Below are 24,155 nucleotides of genomic sequence, written 5' to 3' on the forward strand. Positions count from 1 at the left end.
CCAGTGGTAATTAGGTCATAAGCCATCTCTGACTCACTCAACTTCTCATCCATCGCTTTTCACTCTTACTCAATCATCCCCTGTTCTGCTCTTGGCTTCTTATTTCTCCTCCTGCCTCTGTTCAATATCCTGATCTTCTCTTCAAACCTCTAGCAAAGGCTCTAGCTCGTCACATCTTACAGGCTTTGAGTCTCCTGCTCGTTCTGCATCATGAGTCTCGGTGTCCAGAAGTCGGATGGAAAGTCGAGCGGCTCTATAGATGGGAGTATTATTGACAGTTTTGGAATGAATGCTGAATCACAAGGGCCGCCACCTCTGAAGAATTACATTTTTCTGACTATCTTCACCTGCTTTTGCCCCGCGTGGCCTATCAACATTGTGGCGTTGGTTTTTTCTCTCATGGTGAGTGGAAATTACATCATTTTATATTATTCAGGGTTTTATAAAGCGAAAAAATCCAAAGTGTGTCGAAAGGGCTTCCCAGAGGTAACTGACCCCTTGGTGAGCATAACCAGCTGCGGTGCCTGAATATTGAGTAGAGCAAAGTGTTTGGTCAGGTGTTATGTGCTTGCGGGTTTACAGTCCTTCAGGTTGTGTGATGCTTGTGGCTTTGGAATCTGACTGAATGTACTAATGGTTCAGCTAGACATATAAGTGTTATAAATAGACAGGCTTCAAGTATCTGTGCAGTTAACACTATGGCACTCCCATACATGCAAGAAATACTGCATACACCCTCAAACACATCTCTTTGCTCTACTCGCATTCATACGCATGATTCTGGAGATTATGAGAGCAACTGATGGTATGATTTATTTTGGCAAGTTGTTCTTAAAGTTTCTCAGGTTGTTTCCAAACCACAGGGTTCTAAAATAGATGAAGAGGAAAGTTTTTTCAGTGGTTTACGCCCAGATTTTTCACACCCTAACCTCAGCATGTGAGACTTTTTTTTACGAATGTCCTGAACAACTTGCTTTTTATGTCAATATATAGTATTTTTATACTTTATCAAATAGGTCAGTGTTTTCCAACATTTTTTGTTGCTCCTACAGCCCCATCAATAAGGCCCAAGTACCTCGTCATCAATACCAAACCAGAGAATTTTAATATTGTAAATTGGATATAATTCAGCATTAAACAGTGATTATATATAAAATTATAATATTAATAATGTGGGTGAAAACTGTTTCAACATATAAACTAAGGGGCGGTTTCCCGAACAGGGTTTAAGCCTAGTCCCAGACTAACTTAAATGTTAGAAGTGTCTTGATTGAAAACAACTTACACATCTTAAAATATATCAGTGTGATTGTGTTGCCTCGAGATGCACACCAATAACATTTTTTTGTAAAGTTTGTTCTTTTAAATTGACTTAAATATCCTAATTTAACTAAGGCCTAGTCCCGGTTTAAGATAATCCTTTAATAACACAATGTCTGCTTAAGAAGCGAAAGAAATAAAATAAACCGTGATTCATGGTACATACTGTCATTCACCCACATCAGGACATAAAGATAACTAGCCGTCGATAGACATAATCCCCTTCATTCAACCATCAATCTGTGCCTTCATATGCTACCCCCAGTCTAGATTCAGTTCTGAATGGGGCAAGGTGCAGAGGTTTGCTGTGGAGAGCAAAACCTCTAGTTTCAGGTTGACTCCTACGCTGGCGCCTCACGCGCAGTAAAGACGATTAGAGAAGCTGCGGCTGCCACAGCGAGGCCTGTGAGAAACTAGATGAGCATCACACATCACGCAATCCTGCTTATTGCCCCCTGACACACTGGGGGTTTTATGCATGTTGCGTAAAGCATTGCATTTACAGGCTGGGTTCCATACAAACTGATAAAAAATGTATAGCTTGAATGCACTGTAAGTCGCTTTGGATAAAAGCGTCTACCAAATCCATAAATGTAAATGCATCACAGTTACACAAATGGTTTATCTTTATGACTGCAGAGATTATGTGCTGCATTTAGACCACCTGCTTTCATGTAGAACTTCTTTGTCCCGTCAGAATGTTAGTGAAGCCAAATCATCTTTGTCTTCCAGTAAACATGATTTAGTGCCAGTGATCTATAGGTCTCAGTTTTCTGTCTGATTTTATTAAGAGGGCTGCTGGCATTATCACTATGCCCGTCGTGGCTTCCTCCTTTATGGGCCATGCACAGAGGTCTAGTTTTCATTTCGAAACCTGTCACTGATGATGGTATCTATTTATGCAGAAGAGCATTTTTACATAAAGCTTATTTAAATGAAATTTAAATCATCTTGAAATCAATTGGTGCTTTTTACCTGCCAGTTTCATGTAAGTTTTCTTTATGAAACAAAAGTTTTGTTTTTCATTTAATGCATGTGAAATATTTTCAGATTAAAAAAAAATTAGGCTAAATTTAGCCTTTAAATTATTTGTTGTTTTGACTTAAAAAAAATAACTTACCTGGCTGCTTTAAAATTTTTAGTTAATTCAATTTAAAAATATTAGTTAACATAACAAATTTGCATCAGATTCACCTAATAACCAGTCCCCACAGGATTTTGCGGAGATTTTGTGGAATTATTGCGGTAAAAAATGCTTGATTTTGCTGCGGCTTTACTTAAATTTTACGATAAGAATTGTGAAGCTTTTTTGCAGAAAAAGTAGAAAATACTACTTGAATTGGCAAGCAGGGTTCTTCTTTTAAACTACCACGAAAACATCACTTAAATATTTCCTATGATTAAAAGGCATGCAGCAGACAATGTTTACTACACAATTATTTACTTTAATTTCAAAATAAAATCATTGTGCATCAACACACGAAACAGTGTATCGTCACAGAATACAAAAATGCATCATATTTAACAGGATGCCAACAATGCAACATTACAAAATTTAACCAGTGCGTCAACACATGAAAAAGTGTATTATCACAGAATGCAACAATGCATTAGATTTAACAGGATGCCAACAATGCGTTAACTCAAAATGGATAGTGAAACAATGTGAAAACGAAAGTCAATTTTGTACATTCACATGTAATGCGTGTGTGAAACTACAGTTCAAAATGATAATCAAAGTCATCCTCAGTTTTCTCTCTCTCAAAAGCTCTACTTTGGAGCCGTTGGTTATTGTCATGGTTCTGCCACAAGACCAAGAAAAACATGACAAGATGAGGCAGAGCCATGACAGAACGTCTTGGTTACGTATGTAACCTCAGTTCCCTGATGGAGGGAACGAGACGTTGTGTCGAGCCGACAGATGGGGTTCGTCCCTGAGAACCAATCGCATCCGACTTCTTAGAAAAGGCCAATGAAATTGGCGAATGAAATTTGCATGCCGGACTCTGCCCCCGGATATCCGGGTATAAAAGGGAGACGGCGTGCCTCATTCATTCACCTTTGTTCTGAGGAGCCTGAGACCTCTCACGACTGCTGCAGTGGGCAGCACGTGTTGTGGCAAGAAGGACACAACGTCTCGTTCCCTCCATCAGGGAACTGAGGTTACATCCGTAACAAAGACGTTCCCTTTCTGTCCGTCTCTCGACGTTGTGTCGAGCCGACAGATGGGGTACCAATGGAAAACGCCACAACACTGTGCCCTGTCACAATCTCTAGAGAAGCGACGGTGACTGGCCTGGGCGTGTCAGCCGTGAGCGCTACCGCGAAATTGTAACCTACCAGTGGGTAGGTAGGGGGTCCCAGAGCTTTTCTTGAAAGGTGGGAAGGCCCCTGCCTTCGGCCTTACAGGCGGCGGCCTTGTTTCTCTAACAGCGACAAGCCGCCCGGTACCGTAAGGCCACTGGGTAAGCGCTACTTCCTCAAATGGGGGATGCGCTACAGAGACCACTTCCTACCGCAGGGAGGAGTTTAGTGAAGACACCAACATGGTCTCACCGTTAGGGGAGAACTCACGGGAGGAAAGTGCGGACTGAAGGAGTTAACCGCAAGGTGGAGGTCCACCTAGGGAAAGTCATGGGTTACCAAGGTGGGAACCAATCATGAGGATACATCAGACGGAACCGCCCTGCTGGGGGGTTACAACGTCCGGTAGCACTAGGTCCGGTTATGTTGTGGATAACTCAGTTGGTACCTGGCCTAAGGGGCAGGGCTGCTCTGCCCAGCCCGCCCGTAGGAGGTGCTTGCTTAGTGATGGATGGAGTGCCTTTTCTTCACCCAGTGGGGGAAGAAGGGAGACTAGTTTAGTACGCCGAACCCCCTAGAAGAAAGGGGGGGAAGGTACTGTCATAAGCGTACACCCTACCGGCCGCCGGTTTTGCCTGATGCCCTGCAAGACTCGAGTCTGCCAGAGAGGCGCCTCGAGCCAGTGCCCACAAGGAGGCTATACTCCGTGTGCAGAGAGCTCTCACCCAGTGGGTGCGGGCGATCTTAGGACAGGCACGCCGTAGTGACGGCGTCCATGATCCAGTGCGCCAATCTCTGTTTGAGACAGCCCTCCCTGCTGATCTCCAAAACAGACAAAGAGCTGCTCAGAGCTCCTGCGGCTCTGCATGCGGTCCAAGCAGAGGCGCAATGCGCGTACTGGACACAACACGGATGGGGTTGGGTCTTCCTCCCCGGTGGGGAGCGCCTGTAAGTTCACCACCTGGTGTCTAGGGGGAGTGGTGGGAACTTTGGGCACGTAGCCAGGCCGGGGTCTCAGGATAGCGTGAGAATCACCGGGCCTGAGTTCTAGGCAATCTGTGGACATGGAGAATGCTTGTAGGTCCGCTACCCTCTTGAGCGCCATCCGGAGAGCCGTCTTCATTGTGAGGTGAGAAATAGCGGCATCTCCGAGTGGCTTCAGGACCGCATCAAGGTTGCAAGAGGGTACGGAGCCCCTTAGGAACCAAATAATCAGGTTGTGCTGTCCTAGAGACTTACCAGCAACTGGGTCATGATGAGCGGCAATAGCGGCTACATACACATACAGTGTGGAAGGGGAGAGATTACTCTCGAGTCTCTGGAAGGACAGCACGCTCCCAATCGAGCAACTCCGCGGGTCTTCTCTTCGAGAAGAGCACCAGGATGAGAAGAGGCACCACTTACAGGCGTATAGCCGCCTAGTGGCCAGGGCCCTAGCCTGAGTGATGGTCTTAACCGCCGCAGGGGGTAGGCCACTCAGGATCTCCTCGTCCCGTCCAGGGGCCAGACATGGAGGTTCCAGATGTCTGGCCGGGGATGCCATAACGTGCCCTTCCCCTGGGAAAGCAGGTCTTTCATCAGGGGAATCGGCCAGGGGGGAGCTGTTGTCAAGAGCATTAGCTCCGAGAACCAAGTCCAGTTGGGACAGTATGGCGCAGCTAGTACACTTGATGCTCCTCTTCCCTGACCTTGCACAGGGTCTGTGCAATGAGGCTCACTGGGGGGATGGCGTACTTCCGCTTGTCCCACGGCCAGCTGTGCGCTAGAGCATCCGTGACAAGGGGGGCCTCAGACAGGAGTACCCTAGCGGGCAATGGGTGGTGTCCAGGGAGGTGAACAGGTCTACCTGAGCCCGCCCGAACTGTACCCAATGAGCTGGACTGCGCGGGGGTGGAGTCGCCACTCTCCGCGAGGCATCAACTGACGAGAGAGCGCATCGGCTGTCTGGTTCAGGTCGCCTGGGATATGTTTGGCTCGCAGGGATCTGCTCACCTCCTCCACAGGAGGAGGCGTCAGGTGAGTCGTGTTAGCTGCCGTGAGCGAACGCCACCCTGGCGGTTGATATACGCTATGGCAGTTGTGCTGTCCGACCGGACCAGCATGTGCTTGTCCTGCACGAGAGGTTGTAACCCCTTCAGTGCAAGTAGCACATCCAACAACTCTAGGCAGTTGATATGCCTGCGCAGGCGGGGGCCCGTCCATCGCCCCGACACTGCGTGTCACCACGACGCGCCTCGTGACCTGCCCGAGAGGGACCCCCGTCTGTAGAAAGGTCATTGAAGACCAAGGGGTTAGGGTGCATCGGCAGAGAGGCGTAATCACCATCCGCCTGCTGCCGGTGTGCCACGCTCTCCAGGGAACTTGACTCTGTAGCCAGTGTTGGAGCGGTCTCATGTGCATCAACCCGAGGGGTATCACCACCGCCGAGGATGCCATGTGCCCAGGAGCCTCTGAATGTGTTTCATGGGGAACGCTGACTGCTTGAAATATTCCAGGCAGTTCAACACTGACTGAGCGCGCTCTGTAGTCAGTCGCGCCATAATGGAGACAGAATTGAGTTCCATACCAAGAAAGAGGATGCTCTGCACAGGGGAGAGCTTGCTCTTTTTCTCGGTTGACCTGTGGTCCCAATCGATCTAGGTGCCGAAGCACTAGGTCCCTGTGTGTACATAACAGATCTCGCGAGTGTGTAAAATGAGCCAGTCGTCGAGATAGTTTAGTACCCACACACCTCTCTCCCTGAGGGGAGTGAGGGCGGCTTCCACGATCTTCGTGCAGACTCGTGGGGACAGGGACAGACCGAAAGGGAGGACTCTGTACTAATATGCCCGACCCTCGAAAGCGAACTGTAGGAACGGGCAATGAAGAGGGAGAATCGAGACATGAAAGTAACCGTCCTTCAGGTCGATTGCCATGATGACATCTGATAGATGCCAGGATGTGCTTCTGCGTGAGCATCCTGAACGGCAGCTTGAGTAGGTGCCTGTTCAGGGTACGCAGATCTAGCAACCCCCCTTTTTGGGGACGATGAAGTACGGGCTACTAGTACGGTGGCGACCTCGGCCCGAAGCATGGGAGCATCCTTGCCTCTGACTGAGGTTTGAGAGGATGCCCCGAAACTTGGGCGGGCGTCTGGGGAGTTGGACTGCGTAGCCGAGACGGATCGTATCCCGTAGTCACCGTGACGGTTTGGGAAGCCTTGTCAGGCTCCCAGGGACCGATCCAGGGAGGCTAGGGGTACGTTCTGCTTCATCGACCTCCCGGGGGGTGGTTTGATGGCCGGCAGTGCGGATCCCTCGCCATGGGGGGCCTCCGGAGAGGAGATTGGCTCTGCTGTTTTACATGCCTGGCGATGATGTAGCACAACACACCATCGATTGAGAGTGCTTAGGCTGATGATTATCCTCAACATTGGGTCTCGCCTCAACGTTGAGTTGCCAAACACCGTTGTGTAGAGGGTGAGAGCGGCTGTGATAATACCCAGATGATGATGTAGCACAACGCACCATCAATTGAGAGTGCTTAGGCTGCTGATTATCATCGACATTGGGTCTCGCCGTGACGCAACATCGAGTTGCCGAACACCGTCGTGTAGAGGGTGAGAGCGGCTGTGATAAACACCCAGAGAGAGAGAAAAACTCTTAGAAGTGGGCTTTTGGGATGGGGCAGGAACCGTCCTGAATCGACCAACCAGCGATGGAATGGCTGGGGTCGGGCCCGAAGGTATTCTCGATCTCCCTGGGGTCTTCCCATGAGGGCCGCTTCGGCTTCCGCCACGGCTGCTGACGGGGTGGTGGTCTCCTCTTCGATGTCTTCTTCCGGGGGGCCGCCTGCATGGGGGGCGCCGAAACCGGAAGGCATCGAAGACGACCAGGGCTGCTGGGAAGCAGTGGGCGGCCGAATCGCGGCGGGGAGGATATGCTTGATATCCTCTGTCTGCTTCTTTACTGTCGAGAACTGCGGCTCAACAGTATCACCAAACAGCCCCCCCTTGCGAGATGGGTGCGTCGAGAAAGCGGACTTTCTCGACATTACTCATCTGCGCAAGGTTCAGCCAGAGGTGTCTCTCCTGGACCACAAGTGTGGACATCGCCCAACCCAGGGCCCGCGTGGTCACCTTGGTCACCCGTAGAGCGAGGTCGGTGACGGCGCAGAGTTCCTGCATAAGTGCTGGGTCGGTCTTACCCTCGTGGAGCTCTCTCAACGCCTTGGCCTGATGGACCTGCAGGATAGCCATAGCATGGAGAGAGGGGACAGCTTGGCCCGCAGCAGAGTAAGTTCTCGACACCTAAGATGCCGAAAAACCTACATGCTTTGGACGGGAGTCTAGGTCGAGCCCCTGGGGGACATCGACGTATCCTCTAGCTGCCCCACCATCGATGGAAGAAAGGGTGATGGAACTAGTTGACGTGCACGCCCCGAAAGGGGACGTTCCAGGTCGTACTAAGTTCCTCATGCACTTCCGGGAAAACACGGCACTGGGGGCGAGTGTGGCTTGGAGCCGCTCTCAAACCCGAGGTACCATGTATCTAGCCACGAGCGTTGCAGTGCCCTGCAACCCAATGCCGGCGGCCCGGGAAAGCATGGCTGACATTTCGACGTCCGCTTCTTCCTGGGCTCGACCCCCCGAGGGAGGGAGCTCCGAGGAATCGTCGGAGTCCGATGCCAGTAAGTCACCCTCCGATGCTGCAACGGACATCTCATCATCACGCACCGTTTCCGAATACGTGGTTGAGGAATGGGACGGTGGGACCGTCTCATGGGGAACGGTCCGCGAGTCCTCATATCACCCTCGCTGTTCGCCGTAGCGGACGGCAGGGCCGTAGCCATTGCTGTCATGGAACGGGAAGCAGACGAGGTGGTGGCTGAGTCCCATAGGAACACAGCCACCCATGACGCAACGTCTGAATCGTCAACCGCCCGCAGTGCGGGCAGGACATATCCACAAGGGCTGCCCCAGCGTACTGGAAGCAGACCTCGTGTCCGTCACCCTCCTCAATGAGTGTGTTGCACCCACAAGAACAGCGGGACATGCCGCGCTGGAGAAATTTGCTCTTTTAGAGAAAAAAACTCGAACACTTCTGGAACCGCCGAGACGCCCAGGGGAAGTCGCCGCAGGAAGGGACAGTCCGCTGCACCACGTCGTAGAATCCGGCAGTCTTGTAGTTGCTATCTTGTAGCGAAGTCTGTTGATCATGAGCGAAGGCTCCGAAGAAAAAAAGGTGAATGAATGAGGCATGCCGTCTCTCTTTTATACCCGGATATCCGGGGGCGTAGTCCGGCATACAAATTTCATTTGCCAATTTCATTGGCCTTTTCTAAGAAGACGGAAGCGATTGGGTTTCAGGGACGAACCCCATGTGTCGGCTCGACACAACGTCGAGAGACCGACAGAAAGGGAACCTCATGTTTCACGTGGAGGGAGGTAATCTTGGCCCTTATGGCTTGCCATACTCCCTCCGGTCTCGTCTCTGTTGCCACCCACTCGTCTCCTCATTATTGCTCATTATTGTTTCATGCCCGTCAGCTGTTCCCTCTTGATTTGTTCCCTTATTTAATGCCATTGTGTTTTCTGTCTTGTGTCGGTTCATTTTGCCTTGTTTGCCCGTCGTCAACCTCCCGGTCTGTATTGCTGTGTTTTCTAACTTAGTTAGTTGTAGTTTATGTCTAGTTTAGTGTACTTAGTCTATGTTCCTGTTTACATCTTGTTTATTCCCTTGCTGTTTTGTTGTGTTACCCCCACGTGGGTTTTTGTTTCATGTTTTGTATTTATAATTAAAGTCTGTTTGTTAACCCCTTACCTGCTGTCTGCACTTGGGTCCTCTGTCCATGTCTCACCCCGTGTCTTGACAGGTTATGGTACAAAAAAAAACAAAGCTCTGAGATTCTGGTTTGAAGTTGACCTCCTTCGGCTTGACAACATCTTGTAGATGCTGTTGCTTCTTTCAGCATCAGCAGAGTTAGAGACAGCATCGTTTGGCTAAATTACTCAGTGTAGGTCGTCTCTCAAGTAAGCCATCCCAAAACACATCCAAATCCACCACTCCCAATGATGTAGCTCTGAGTGCTGCTGGCCCCAGACTTGTGAAGTAAGTTCCTCTTCTGGCACATTGCTGAAATGTGGAATGGCTTTGTAGCTTGACACATCGTCATCAATGAATGCAATGTTCCTAGGGTCAAACACCCTTACCTCTTGAAGAAACCTTATGGCTGGTTGCCCATCTTCCATGTACTTGCCAAGTTTCTTCTCTGCATGTACGCCTCATTGACTATGTCAAGAATCTGAGTTTTAATAGCAAGCGGAAGGTCAAAGTATTGTGCACAAGCTTCGTACTGCATCTCCTTATTGGCTGCAAAGCTGACTTGCAAATCTTCCAGATAATTGAAAACCTTTGTGGTTATTAGACATCTGCTCTGGAAGATGTTGACAAGCTGAAGGATGACCTTGCACTGGTCAGCCATGATATTGATCTGTGCATTCAGAGCTTGAGCCAGGTTTGCGTCCTGAAGTGTCTCATTGACTCTCCAGCGATGGTGGTGAACTTCTGCCACAAACCTGGAAATGACAAACACAAAATGTAAGAATGAGGCCAAGCATACGGTGCTCACTATGTTTTATGTAATTTAATTTTGTAAAATAATAAATCATACAACTAGGCTTGATACATTTTTTGATGGTGAGATACTCAATTGTGTTTGTGTGTTGCTAAAGAAAGTCTTTGATCGATGAGAAATTTAGAGTAATATTTATATTTTATTTTGTACAGAATATTTTATTTGATTTAGGCCTACCTCCATTTCCAACACTATGAACTCCTTGTAGAGTCCAAAGTGCTCTGAGTGGTACGGTTCTGCTGAAAACAAAGCATTCCAACGTGTTCCACCTGGATTTGGAGCCATGGTAGCCTTCTTTCCCCCTGGCAGCTTTTTAGTGAGAAATGTGAGATACCTTCATTTACGTGACCCAGCATGATAAAACATCTGGCACCAACTTTGCATGAAACTGTTCAACTCATGAAATGGTTTCCAAAAGGCACTCCCAATCAGGTTCATGATGTGAGCCATGCATGTTATGTGCAGAGAGTTAGGGAATAGTGACTGAAGTGCAGCAGTAAAAGCCATCTTCATATAGGCAGCATCAAACACAATCACGTCTTCATTAGCAATGTTGTATTAAACTGACAGGTCTATGTGATAGTAACGTTACATTAAATTTATTCAACAACATTATGAGACACATTCGCTGTACTCTCTCCAGTGTTGAGTGTTCACAGATCAAGGGCTTTGAACAGGGCTGGATTGGCCATCGGGCATACCGGGCATTTTCCCGGTGGGCCGATGTATTCCCGGTGGGCCAGAGAGACGGATGGATTAGAAGCGTGAATCGTGCGCGTATGCACGGAACGCGAACGCAATTGCGAATCGCACATGTATGCAGGAAAGGCAATGACAGCAGCACAACATACCACTCGCCTCGTCTTTTCCTTGTGCATATTCGTTATTTTAAATGTAGGCACGCGCAAATAGGGGGCGACGCGGTAGCGACGCTCGTGCGGTGCGGCGCTCACATTTTTCTAGGCGCGTCGGCGCCGCATCGAGATGGAAATACTTTAACTTTTCGGAGGGCCGCGCGCACCGCGGGTCATTTGAAGAGAGAAAGAGGTGCAGCTCGCGTTTTCCGCGCGGTTTTAGCCGCGAAATGTGATTCGGGCCTAACGTTGAGCAGGCGTTTAGCGGAATGCGCGATCTGATGATGTCACGTGGAACGTTTTCGCTAAATTATGCGGAAAACCTGCGACATTTTCTAAAAATTGCAAGTTGCCCCAAATTTTGCGGAGTTTGTTTGATTTTGCGTTAAATTCTGCAATCGCAAAATCCTGCAGGGACTGAGTAACTAATTTTTTATATTGAATCAACTCAAAAAATTTAAACTAAAGCAGCCGGGTAACGTAATTTTTTAAGTTGAAATAACAAATCAATTTTTACAGTAAACCTCTTACTTTCAATCATGTTAATTTTCTTAAATTCTTAAATAATATTATGTAAATATGATCATTTTTTATTTTTTATGCTGTATTTAGGTATGTCAGTAGATTTGCTAATTGCAAACCTCATTAAATCAATATAAAAAACAGCCCACATACTAGTTTGAATTTGATGTTAGATTCTCTTTTAGTGACCAATTATTAAATACGATTTGTTTAAATTATTTTGCCAAAATGTAATTTTATTTCTCTCTCTTTCATTGTTGGTCAGTCTCAAAGCAGTTATGATGCAGAAGACTATGAAGGAGCTCAGCGACTGGGAAGAAAGGCTCTTCACATGGGAATCGCCTCTCTCGTCATTGGCCTGCTGATCATTATGGTCTTCAGTATTGTACACTTTACCACGGTACTCATCTGAACAAATTTTCAGAAATGTGGTTTCTGTTTTCTAGTATGTTATATAAGTTGACAGTTTTACATCATTCTCCTCATGTCCTATTGTTTAGCAACACAATTTCTGCACTGTTGTGAGTTGATTTGCTAACAAAATATTTGATGACGACCCCAAAGTAAATATGTTCTTTAATCGTCCTCTCATTTCAACTCAACAGAATACAATCTGATCTCGAGCGGATGGGTGTAACAGGGCGACTACATTGTAAATTGGTGGAGATCAGTTCCAGTGCTCACATGAGGACACTGAGCTAAACCCAGAATGTGGTTTCATAGTGGTGGCACCACATGCTTGAACCATCCTGGATTTATACGTATTCAATATTTTGAAATGGAATGTATAACAAGGTCTGATTTGCTAACAGCATGGCCAAAGAGACTATCATACAGAAACACTATAAGTGTCATACTATTCATCCCAGTTTATACCGATATCCCCAAGATATTCCAGGGTGATGTCATGTCTTTCTGTGGGCAGCACTATCGCAACAATCTGCATCTTTGTTGTGTATGATGACACCTCAAATGTTGTAAATGTGTATAGAGGTGTGAATCATGTTTGTCTTGAAACATACTAAAATGATGCTTTCATACCAACATCTAACTGATGCTTTTACAGAAAATAAATAAAAAACATCCAGTGGAATGTTGCATGAGTGGAAAATAAAATGTAGCGTGATTGTGTTTTTTAAAGAATGTATGAAATGACTCAATAAATACTCACTTATCACATATATGGCTGTCACACTTTTATAATGGACTGCAGCAAGAAAGATATCACTTTCTCATGGACTCCCCACTCCCTTTCCTCTTTCACACCCAATGTAATCTGCAGCGTTTGGAGTATCCTATACTCTGATATGTAATATTATAGCCAGCTAAAGTTAAATATAGCTAAATCATTCCCCAGACTTGTGAATCACAGCAAACTGGCTATAGTTGAACATGTGCAATGGTATGCTAGAGGTAGTATCTTTCTGTAAGGGTTTCTACTTCAAAGTACTGAATATTTGCATAATTCTTACTTGGCTAACCTATGTTTTCCAGGAGTTACCATGAGTCAGAGTCACACACAGGTGGTCCAGCTTGATTCTGTTCACACCCATGTCTGCGTATTAGTGTACAGTATGTAGTTCCCTCAATAGCTTGTTGCCAGACATGTTATGACACAGTGATACTGGACTGCTATAAGAATGTCTGAGTTTATAACTTAAACACAGTTGACCAACTCCATCAAAGAAAACACCCAATCTGGTACACTCATCAACCTGTCCAAATCTAATAATAATGATTACAACAATAGGGTTATTGTTATATTTTTATTTCATTCCCAGTCATATTAACAACAATACTAATGATAATCGCTAAATTATCCTCATGATTAATCATAATCAACGTTTTTAACTTACCAACTGTAAAACGTAAATGAGGATAAAACTGTACCAAGTACATGCCTTAATGTCACACATTATTTTTGTATATACAGCCGCAGAAAAAGTGACTATTCCAAATTTTCATTTAATCAGCATTTCTAGATGTATTGTGGCCATTCAAGTCTAGTGTCTGTTGAATTTTTACAAAATCAAACTTCAGGAGTGACAAAGTCATTCAAAAGCAATGTGAAAGACTGACAGCATGACAAGACACATGAAAACGGTGATGGAACATAAAAAATAATTTTAACTTTTCCTAAATACATGAACAAATATTACTTTTGTATTGCTCAAGTTATTATGAACTTGTTTTATTTGAGGTCTAAAACATACAGAGCATCTTTTCTGTTATTTTGACCTGTTTCTTCGATTTTCATTTTCTGCAAATAAATACAAAACGAAACAATATTTTTATCTGAAATTTGGCAGAAATATTGTTAGTAGGCTATTCAAACACATACCTTTAAATAGTATATTTTAAAATCAGTTTTGAAATGGTCATATACTAAAAATACAGTTTTTGTATTTACATTTACGTTTTTTTTTTCAAAAGTACACTTAGATCTTCTTAAGTTTATCTTAATAAAAACATTTTTTGTGTATTATGTACAAAATTAGTGTGTGAAAACAGAGCACTTTAAGTAGGCTTCTTTTAAGTGTATTAAAGTGCACTTTTCACCAGGGAATTTAACGTCAGTGTATAAACTTATGCTTTTTTTACGTGCTATGTGTATTTCTTTTGGTTATTAAAGGTCTGGTTTCCGCACTGTTCGCGCACGGACAAAAGCCCGATGGTTATTTCCCTACTGAGAGGGCGGAAGAGGTGTGCTTAACGTAACCTTTTTGGCGACACAATGTGAAAATGGCGTTATGAAAGGAAACTAGCACGAGCAGCGGGCAGATAAAGTATTCCGAGGTAAGATGCTTCATCATAAGGGAAACTACCACTGACCGACATGAAACTGAGATGGACTGCAGTCGCTCATGTAGGCGAGACCACACTTAAGAACATGAAAAAACATCGAAGTCGCGAAGATTTCAAAACAACATAACCCAAAACACCCGTCTTTCACTTTGTGGGTAGTATTAATGAGGTTGTATGCAATGGCAGCGTAATATATCATTTTCTTTTAGGTATATATTTGGTGGCCGAGTGCCAAAACAACATACTACTGCGGTAGGCTACTGTAAACAGCGGTCAAAGGTTACTTTGCGTACAGTGTGTTGCAGTGTTTGGAAAATGTATTTGCGTAAACTGAATAAGTAACGGCAACTGAGTATGAACAAAATGTCGAATAGCAGGAGGTTTAAACAAAACTGTTCTGTGAATCAGCATGGGGAATACGAGCAGCGAGAGGAGCGGCGCGGGCGACAAAGCGAACAGACGCGAGAGCCGCGGCGGAAAAGATACAACGCGACCCAAACTTCTGTTGGACAGCACGGAGGACGGAGACCTCTTTCAAACAGACGATGTCAAGGTGAACACAGAAAAGAAGTTATGGTTTTGGTATTTGTTGTTTTGGATAAAAAAACATCTTTATTAAAGGAAATTGCGTACTCTTTCTTTATTGGTGTTATTTTCCACATTTTGATATATTAGTTAACCCTAGAAATAACAAAATGACCCAAAATAGGATAGTTCACTCAAATATGAAAAGTCTTTCATCATACACAGTCTTACATCATTCCAACCCTGTTTCACTTTCTTTATTTTACGGAACACAAAAGAAGATATTTTGAAGAATGTTGGTAACCAAACAACATTGGCCCCCATTGACTTCTATTGTATGGATGCACATCAAAATATTTTCTATTGTGTTTCACAGAAAAAGAGTCACATACATGTTTTTAATGACATGAGGGTGAATAAATAATGATATCAGTTTCATTTTTTTTACTATCCCATTAAGCAATTTAAAACTTATGAATTCAGTCAAGCGAGTACAAATGTGGTGAAAAACATTTAATATAAAGTAATAAGAAGTTATGATGCTTGTTATTTCTAGATTTTCTTGATATCACTACTGAATATAAAGTGTCATTAAATGTACTGATTTCAATTCTCACTGCTTTCCTTCACATAAACCCTTTAGTTCAGCAGGTTATAAGTGAAGTCTTGCTTGCCGACAACTGTTCTTATTATCCTGCGTAACGTAATAGCTATGCTACGTGTTTATAACTCACACATTTGCTTGCTGTAGTCACCTCATCCATCTTTCCACCTTTCAGGAGTTTCTAGCCTGGCAACAAGATCAGGAGTCAGACTCCAAAGCCCCGCCAGAGGAAAGACCCACCGTCTTCCGCTGGAACGGCCCTGGGAAAGAGATCTTCTTGTCTGGCTCCTTTAATAACTGGGCAAGCAAAATCCCCTTGACTAAGAGGTGAGTGCTGACAGACTGCAGATGATTTGGATGATAGGAGTGCTGTGTTAATGCCAGAAACACAGCAGGAGACGTGTACTTTAAAAATCGCAATGCTTCCTCTAAGTAAAGGTCCTATGTGTGTTTCCTCTCAGTAATTTGAGAGTAAAGGTGCCATTTTTAGATTATTGCTCACTGCAAAATTTCTCACCATTAATAGATTAGTGGGTTTTCCACTAGGGGTCAGTGTGCATTTACAGTATTATATGCAAAGAGGTCCAAGGTCTATAATACATCAAAAGAGCTCTGTTAGCCTTTTCCTTTTTGACAGTGGAGAAAATCATTTTAAGGCTGGTTTCTCATAGTAATTATTACTTGTATTCATGCATTTTGATGTTTTATCCAAAGCAACTTAATGCCTCCCGGTATCGATCTGAATACTGTCATCACTCTCCTCTTTTAAATAAAAACTGAAAACTCATTTTCTTAGTGCGGGTCTTTAATGTGTTATTCTATTTATGTATTTATTTTCTTTCTTTTTTTTAAATTCTTTTTTCTTTTGGGCCTCCTGATCTGTACAGCACTTTGGTCAACCTTGGGTTGTTTTTAAATGTACTTTATAAATAAATGATGAAATGAAATGAACGTGCATTTAGTCAATACATATGTATCCGTATGTGTTTGCATTATGTGCACAAACTTCCTCCTGACAGATGATGGATTTTACTTTTATTTTTTGTTAACAGAAATTTGTTTAATATAAATTTTACCTTAACGAAACCAATCCCTCAAAAAAAAAGGAAAATTCTGTAAAATGGGGGAAACATTTGAAACTACACTGTAGTGCTCAGTTACAGTCAACATGATCCCAACACTAAATACATTTTTGTATAATAGAACCCAACTAACCACCTTTTCCATTTACTGTTTCCCATATCGTTACTGGTTTGTTCTCTCTCTGTTTATACAGTCATAATAATTTTGTTGCAATAATTGATCTGCCGGAGGGTGAGCACCAATATAAGTATTACGTGGACGGACACTGGATAGTAGATTCCAAGGAGGTGTGAGACAGCTTTATACAATACCCGAAGTAATTTTATAATGCAACATATTTGTAAACTTCATCTGGCATTAACTTTCAATATAATATTTTTTCTAGCCTGTTGTGACCAATAAGTCAGGTGTGGTGAATAATGTCATTAAAGTGAGAAAAACAGACTTTGAGGTATTCGATGCCCTGAAGACAGACTCTGAGAAATGTGCCGACATGTCAGGTAAGTGTAAATCATTTTGTCACTGCCAAAGTAAGAAGTTTAAAGTAAAGTAGCTAAAAGAAGTTTGCTCGTGGTCCAACTATATACGCTTCCTATCAGAGTTATCTAGTTCACCTCCGGGCCCGTACCACCAGGATCCCTACACCAAATCAGAAGACAGACTGCGCTCTCCGCCCATCCTCCCACCACACCTGCTGCAGGTGCTCCTTAACAAAGACACTGGAGTCTCTGTAAGTACTTTATTTGTGAGTACTTCAGTTTCCTGACTTGTGACTTACTGTCTAGCAGTACTCAATAACCCCGTCCCTCCTGGCACCCGCTGAAGTTGATAATGGCTCTTTGATAATGAAAGCAGGACGGGTGTGGGGGGGGGTGGAGACTCCCAGCCTAAATTTAGCATTGCAGTTTCTGTCAATAGATAAGATATTCCTTTTTGGGGTTAAATAGATTTTTAAATTTCTGTTTGGAAATTGTTGGGTAACTCTAGACAGCATAGCCTTTTAATAATGTGCTTCTGTGTGTGTTTCAACAGTGTGACCCCACCCTGCTACCTGAACCAAACCATGTGATGCTCAACCACCTCTACGCACTTTCCATTAAGGTTCAGTATCACACATTTGGCTCTTTTACAAAATAACACTCTAGTAATGTTCATACATTTTTTAAGGGACAGATCACCCTCGTGTCATTCCAGACCCATATGGTTTTCTTTTTTGTGGAACACAAAGACAATTGAACAGAATGTTGATGTTGCTCATACAATCATAGTAAATTGTGACCGAGGTATTAGAAGAGCAGTGGTGGGTTTTTGGCGGCACCTAGCGGTGAGGTTGTGAATTGCAACCAACGGCTCACTCCACCCCTCCCCCTTCCCTTTTGAAGCACTACAGCGGCTTACACAGGATAAAGATGTAGATAAAGAAATAAAGAAATGTCACGTTTCTTTGTCGAAGGAGATAACATATTTACGGAACATGCTCTGTAGAGCAGTTTGTCCGTTTAGGGCTACTGTAGAAACAACATGGTGAATTCCATGTAAGGGGACCCGCGGTGTATGTAGATAAAAATAGCTCATTCTAAGGTAATAAAAACATAACACTTCATTATGTAAAGTCTTTATACACCTCTGAAGACATAGTTAATAGCCGGGTTTCCATCCAAAGTTGCGAATTTAGTTAATGCGCAAAATTGGAATATCGCATAAAACATTTGCGAATAAGCACCGTTTCCATCCAACTAGTCAACCGTCACTTCCTAATAAACTGCCACTAAATATCAGTAAGAAAAGTAAGAGAAGTCACTGAATATAATAATTTTCATAATTCTTGCACAAGCAGACGATTACAAAACACATTAAATGTGTTGCTTTTGTGGATGCCTGCTGTTTGGGAAACACAGTCGTGATGGTTCTAGAGGCAATTACAGAAACACTTTGACGACTTTGCTCAGGCATTTTATAATGACCATAACATCATTTCTCATGCTGTGTAACAAGATCAGTACTCTGGTTAGTCAGGTTACGCCGTCTCTTAGTGCAGTTACGCTACTTTTTGGAGGAATTTATTCGGCAAATGCGTTTCCATCTCACATTATTTGCATTAACCCTTTTTTGAGGGTGAGCGTAAAAACTTTTTTGCGAATTAAGGGTTTTTAATTTGAAATTTGCCGTTTCCATCGCTCGTTTCTGATGCGAAACTTCAAAATGCGAATAAAACCAGAGTGATGGAAACCCGCTTATAGATCATCCTAAATATTACACACAGCACCTTTAAAGTCACCATGCAATCAAACATGCAAGCTTTCCTGTGGCTCAGTGGTTGGAGCACGGCACTAGCAATGCCAAGGTCATGGGTTCGATCCCAGGGGATTGCATATAGTCAGAAACAAAATGTATATTACAATAAAGCAATAAGCCCCAAGAAGCAGTGGGTTACAGTGCATTTTATAATAACAGCTAAGGGCGTTGTGGCACGAAGCGGAGTGGAATAAATGGTTATTCCATATGCTTAGCAAGGTTTCATAAAATAAAGTTAATAAAATGATATTTAGGCTATGTGGTGCGGTCAGCCGTTATATATTGAGGTATTTTATAACGGCTTAGAACTCCGCTCAGCCAATCAGAATCAAGGACCAGAACTGACCGTTTTATAATGCAATGTAATTCGCTTTGGATAAAAGCATCTGCCAAATGCGTAAATGTAAATAGGAACATTCCAAGTGTTTTACACAGTGTTGCAGTGATTATTATAAATGGTTTATCCGTGCACACTGCACACCATTTTTTTTTTAATTCATTCATTTTTAGCCCTCCCCTGCAGGCCGAACTTACAACAAACCAATCAAAAAGGAAAGGGCAAAATAAATCCCCGCCCTACATTTTTTCTAATTTCAGAAGCCGTTTCACTCGGATACACATCACGATATGGAAAAGAAGTCAATCGCAACTTCCGTTTCATGGTGACTTTAAGTTCCAAAAAAGTTCACATTGCCCTTACAAAGGATGACAGAATCATAATAACAACCCGTTTGCCATTTGTTGGCATTGGGTCGATTTTGCTGTGAAATGCTCAAGCAGTCATGATTTTGCAACAAACTCTCACCTATTCTGATTTTATCACAAAAAGTGATAAGGGAAACATCCTGCTGACTCTATAGAAAAACGTGTGTGAATGCATCTGCTTTGGTAAAAAAAGGAAAATAAGTGCTCATAAAAAAGTGCTCTGTCTGTTTTTTAAGAAACAAAAAGATATGTTTATTAATAATAATCATTTGTGTGGATAAAGCTGAACTATAATAGCAAACAAAAGATGAAATGTCATTTTTAAAGCTTGACAGCCTGTGGTCATTCTTCACTGTCTGTATATGGAAAACAAGAGTGTAAACAATCAGCCTCGCGTCTTTTGAAAATGATTTGGGTTTGGAACAACATGAGAGTAAATAAATGGCTAAACTAAGTTTTTCATAAATATTTTTTACATGATCAGCAAATTTCATTACTCTTCCTGTTTTCCTCCCTCAGGATGGCGTGATGGTTCTCAGTGCTACACACCGCTACAAAAAGAAATACGTGACCACACTGCTTTACAAGCCTATATGAACACAATCCACCTGTCCTTAACACTCTTACAGTATATTCTCAACATTTCCAGTCAAAGAAAGGGACCAAGCACAAAAAAAAAACAATCATATGTCCGAGTGAGTTTATGTTTGTGTATTTTTTGAGTGTCAGACCTATTGCTGGTGGAACTGTTAGTGTGGAATAGTTGGTGTAAATGTTTTAAGACATTTTGCTGTTTTATTGATAAAAAATTGTGGCAACACTTTGCTTACACAATTATTGTAACACATTTGCCAAATGTAAAAATATTATTTTTGACTTCTTACCAGCATCAGGAGTAAATAAGTGTTAAAATTGTGTACCGTTTTCCTTGGCTGTTTAATAAGAAATGTCCTGTCATGTTAATCTTTAAGCAAATAAAATAATAATAAAATAAAAATACGTGAATGAATGGACCATTGTGCTAATAAAGTCATTTATCTATGAGAAACTAGTCATTCGTTTTCATTTATTATTCAGTTACATTTATTTACACCACTAGTGAAAATGCTTTTCTTTTGCTTTATTCAACACTACAGACATTGCAAATCTGTCTGTGCAATAGTAGCACAACACAAGCAAAACTTGATGCATTTTTGTTGCAAAACAAGTAGCAAGATTGCTTACGCATCAGTTTTAGTGACATAGCTGCTATTGGGGACACTAGTGCATTGTCCTATTCACTGTCTTCAAATGTCCATTTAAGTGGAAAATAAAAGTAGAATAGTTAAAAGTGTGTAAAATCTCATGCCCTAACTGATGATATCATAATTCATGCATGAAAGAGTTAAAGGGGTCATATGGCGGAAGTACGTGTTTTTCTGTGTCTTTGGTGTGTTATAAGTTGCCCATGCATGTATTAGACACGTAAAATTGCACAAATGAAAGTGTGGGAACAAAAGATGCATTCTATCTAAAAGCGAATGCTCAACCAGACATGCCTGAAAAGCCTCGTGTAACCACACCACGGCGAATCTACGTAACTTCGTAACATGATTTGACTAAGACCGCCCAAATCTACACGTAGTTAAGGTGGGCGTAATTGTAAATCTCATTGTATCGTCTGTCAGTACAATTGCTTTGGAACCTGAACCTGTCAGTACAATTGCTTTGGAACACCTCGCTTTTCAGAGCGATGAGCTTTGTAAAAAATCAGCGTGTTTCAGAGCGGCGGGGCAAAGAGGAGATACAAACATGCACGGTATGCAGAAAATACAGCATTTTTAAACCTTCAATCGTTTATACACATTGCGTTACATCTAAAACAAAGAATAATATTAGCCGTGCAATATGACACCTTTAAGATTCACTTTAACCCGCACCTCAACAGCATCTATACTTGATAAATGTTTTTCCAGGACTGGACATGTCTCTTCACACGGCACATACACAAAATTTCCATTTGAAAAAAAAATCTGCACATTATATAAGGTTTAGGGCTGCCAATACCATCTAGCCAGATAAAATTATGACTTTAAGTCCCTGTTGGCAAGTAATTTAGCTGTGAATCAAACAAACGTGCATATGGTAATGACAAATTACATTAAATAGCTTTTCATTCACCCATTATTTAGCATTGACACACACGTTCATGAGCTGATACAGTTTACAATGTGCTTCCCAACCTCTTTAAGATACTATGACCCGACTTTATTTTATGCAACACACCAGTTGCCAGACTGGTTGGTTATCAAAACATACCTAACATAAATGCAGAGATGTATAAAAGTCATCTGTCTACTGTACTTTGTCAACCCCGTCAATTTGACTACATCAGAAGCCTTCCTCAGCCACTGCTTAAATCAAAGAGGACCTGAAATTTTGTGGATTAAGGTACAGTACTGAAATATCGATCAGATTATACTTTAACTGTATAACAGTATAAATTCATACTTACTATCTTAATATTGATGTGGCATCAACTGTGGTTAAAGTAGCCATATAAGATTTGCAAATTATTTTTTAAGTTAAGCCACTAAAAAGCTACAATAAGATTTGTGTGATTTTACAATGGTAAATTAAAAATTAGCACCCTGCTCTTATAACGGCTGCATTCACTATAGACTTAATGTTCAAAAACATTGTCAATACCTAGAAATAATACATTTTGACTTAATATTTGAAGTCATTTACTATTCAATACACTGAATGAGAATATACTGAAAGAGAATTTAAATCTGTGCTTTGTATTATTTGATTTAACCTTTTAGTCATTTGTTTGTGTTTATTTATTTAAAGTTTCAGTGTTACTTTGCCTCTAAAGAAAGGTGTGCTTTTGTTTATACTAAGAAACTCATACCCTGCCACACCCATTAGTTTCAAAAAACTCTTCACAACATTGTCCAGCATGCCATATGTATTGACTCATAATCTTCACAGACGAGTGTGTTATGTAATGTGGAGAATTAAAATAATGTCAAATATTTGTGTAAAAACACAAGCAATTGCGACTCACAGCGATGAAAAACAACGTTAAAATTGAAACAACACAAAGACCCAAAGCAAACAGTGGACATCATTTTTTCTATCCCACAGTTTATGGATGTCTATCTGACAGTTCTGATCCTCAGTGCGACTCTACCGCTCTGTAAGTATTCTTAAAATGTAAAAAAAAAAAAACATTTTATGTTCCTTGGACAGGATTACTGCCAAATACAAAATGAAGATGTGTTATTTGTCTCCTGTTTTAATTGATCATTTCATTACATTCTGACATTATTTGCTGGGAAATCAACTTTTTGCTGTCGCTTCATAACATACAGTTATTAAAGATACGTAAATAATTACATATATGTTGTTATATTTTCCGTAGCACATTTGAACAATGAAAAACAGTTGCTCCAGTTCAGGGAAATGATCAAATGCACACTACCTAACAGCTCACCGCTCCAGGATTTTGGAGACTATGGCTGCTTCTGCGGTTTGGGTGGCCAAGGGACACCTGTTGACCAGCTAGACCAGTAAGTTTATGCTGGGACACACCTTTAGACAGTTTTCTTTTAAAATGTTTATTTATCTGCTCATGTCTTTCTGTAATTGTTTTATAGATGTTGTTTTACTCATGATCATTGCTATGGAAATGCTTCAAATTATGACTCCTGCGACTCATTTCTGGACAACCCTTACACAAACATATATGACTTTAAGTGCAATAAAAATACCAAAACAATCACGTGTCTGGGTGAGTGACAATTAACCCTAAGATGACCTACTCATGACTGGATAGAGATAAGTGACATTAATTGAGAAAATAATAATAATAATAGTAATAGTATATGATAAACATTTTAGAGGACAGTTCGCTCACAAATGAAAATGATTTGATCAATTACGCACCCTCGTGTCATTCCAAACCTGTATGACTTTCTGTCATTTGCAGAACACACAAAAAAGATATATTGAAGAATTTTTAACCAAACAACAGTGTCCCCCATTGACTTCCAATGTACGGAGACAACCACTGAGACATTTCTCAATATATCTTCTTTTGTGTTCCACAGAAGAAATAGTCCTTTTCAGGTTTTAAACCATGTGGGGGGCGGGGGGGGGATAAATGTTGACAGAATTTTATTTTTTTGGTTAACTATCCCTTTAACAACCTGTAACAGACATGTAATTGACAGTGTGGCATATACATGACTGCAGAAACTTCCACTACTGTGCAGACATAGTGTACTTATTTTACATGCATTGTAAACTCTCTTGTTCTCTCTTTCAGCCAGTAATAATGCATGCGAAATGTTCATCTGTCAGTGTGACAAGACTGCAGCGGAGTGCTTTGCTCAGGCTCCATATAACACCTCCAACAATCAACTCTCTAACAGTCTGTGCAGCTCAGCGTCCAGAGAAAATCTCAGCTTTATTAACATTCTCACTATACTCACACTGCTATACAGCAAAATACAAAGTCACTGAAATAAAAAATG

General features: G+C 42.3%; 3 protein-coding genes across 4 annotated transcripts; all 3 read left to right on the forward strand.

The window, feature by feature from the left end:
* The first annotated feature begins 12 nt into the window (after positions 1–12).
* On the forward strand, positions 13–12,785 carry LOC130568503 (transmembrane protein 233). The gene is made up of 3 exons (XM_057357405.1): positions 13–402; positions 11,881–12,015; positions 12,221–12,785. The coding sequence occupies exons 1-3, from the start codon at positions 211–213 to the stop codon at positions 12,230–12,232; spliced, it is 339 nt and encodes a 112-aa protein (XP_057213388.1). The 5' UTR covers positions 13–210; the 3' UTR covers positions 12,233–12,785.
* Positions 12,786–14,287: 1,502 nt separating this feature from the next.
* prkab1b (protein kinase, AMP-activated, beta 1 non-catalytic subunit, b) lies at positions 14,288–20,674 on the forward strand. Of its 2 annotated transcripts, none has more exons than XM_057357663.1 (8): positions 14,288–14,411; positions 14,829–14,973; positions 15,725–15,876; positions 16,826–16,919; positions 17,018–17,132; positions 17,232–17,377; positions 17,665–17,733; positions 20,152–20,674. In XM_057357663.1, exons 2-8 carry the CDS (start codon positions 14,830–14,832, stop codon positions 20,227–20,229), a joined length of 798 nt encoding a protein of 265 aa, XP_057213646.1. In that variant the 5' UTR covers positions 14,288–14,411; position 14,829; the 3' UTR covers positions 20,230–20,674. The 2 variants fall into 2 exon arrangements, with proteins under 2 accessions (XP_057213646.1, XP_057213647.1); XM_057357664.1 differs by having other exon boundaries at positions 14,289–14,411; positions 17,232–17,362.
* Positions 20,675–21,352: 678 nt separating this feature from the next.
* LOC130568264 (phospholipase A2, minor isoenzyme-like) lies at positions 21,353–24,148 on the forward strand. Its single transcript, XM_057357012.1, has 6 exons — positions 21,353–21,430; positions 22,007–22,062; positions 22,765–22,816; positions 23,042–23,189; positions 23,277–23,410; positions 23,948–24,148. The coding sequence occupies exons 1-6, from the start codon at positions 21,424–21,426 to the stop codon at positions 24,142–24,144; spliced, it is 594 nt and encodes a 197-aa protein (XP_057212995.1). The 5' UTR covers positions 21,353–21,423; the 3' UTR covers positions 24,145–24,148.
* Positions 24,149–24,155: the final 7 nt, after the last annotated feature.

Source organism: Triplophysa rosa, linkage group LG17 (assembly GCF_024868665.1).
Source record: "Triplophysa rosa linkage group LG17, Trosa_1v2, whole genome shotgun sequence".
Classification (NCBI taxonomy): Eukaryota; Metazoa; Chordata; class Actinopteri; order Cypriniformes; family Nemacheilidae; genus Triplophysa; species Triplophysa rosa.

What these genes read in the sequence shown, in the direction of transcription:
- LOC130568503 (XM_057357405.1), top strand. Translation starts at nt 211, where the DNA reads ATGAGTCTCGGTGTCCAGAAGTCGGATGGAAAGTCGAGCGGCTCTATA. An exon ending in CGTTGGTTTTTTCTCTCATG is followed by an intron (nt 403 to 11,880) that starts GTGAGTGGAAAT and finishes ATTGTTGGTCAG; the next exon opens with TCTCAAAGCAGTTATGATGC.
- prkab1b (XM_057357663.1), top strand. Translation starts at nt 14,830, where the DNA reads ATGGGGAATACGAGCAGCGAGAGGAGCGGCGCGGGCGACAAAGCGAAC. An exon ending in GGATAGTAGATTCCAAGGAG is followed by an intron (nt 16,920 to 17,017) that starts GTGTGAGACAGC and finishes TATTTTTTCTAG; the next exon opens with CCTGTTGTGACCAATAAGTC. An exon ending in TCTCTGTAAGTACTTTATTT is followed by an intron (nt 17,378 to 17,664) that starts GTGAGTACTTCA and finishes GTGTTTCAACAG; the next exon opens with TGTGACCCCACCCTGCTACC.
- LOC130568264 (XM_057357012.1), top strand. An exon ending in CTGAAATTTTGTGGATTAAG is followed by an intron (nt 22,063 to 22,764) that starts GTACAGTACTGA and finishes TCTATCCCACAG; the next exon opens with TTTATGGATGTCTATCTGAC. An exon ending in CCTGTTGACCAGCTAGACCA is followed by an intron (nt 23,190 to 23,276) that starts GTAAGTTTATGC and finishes ATTGTTTTATAG; the next exon opens with ATGTTGTTTTACTCATGATC.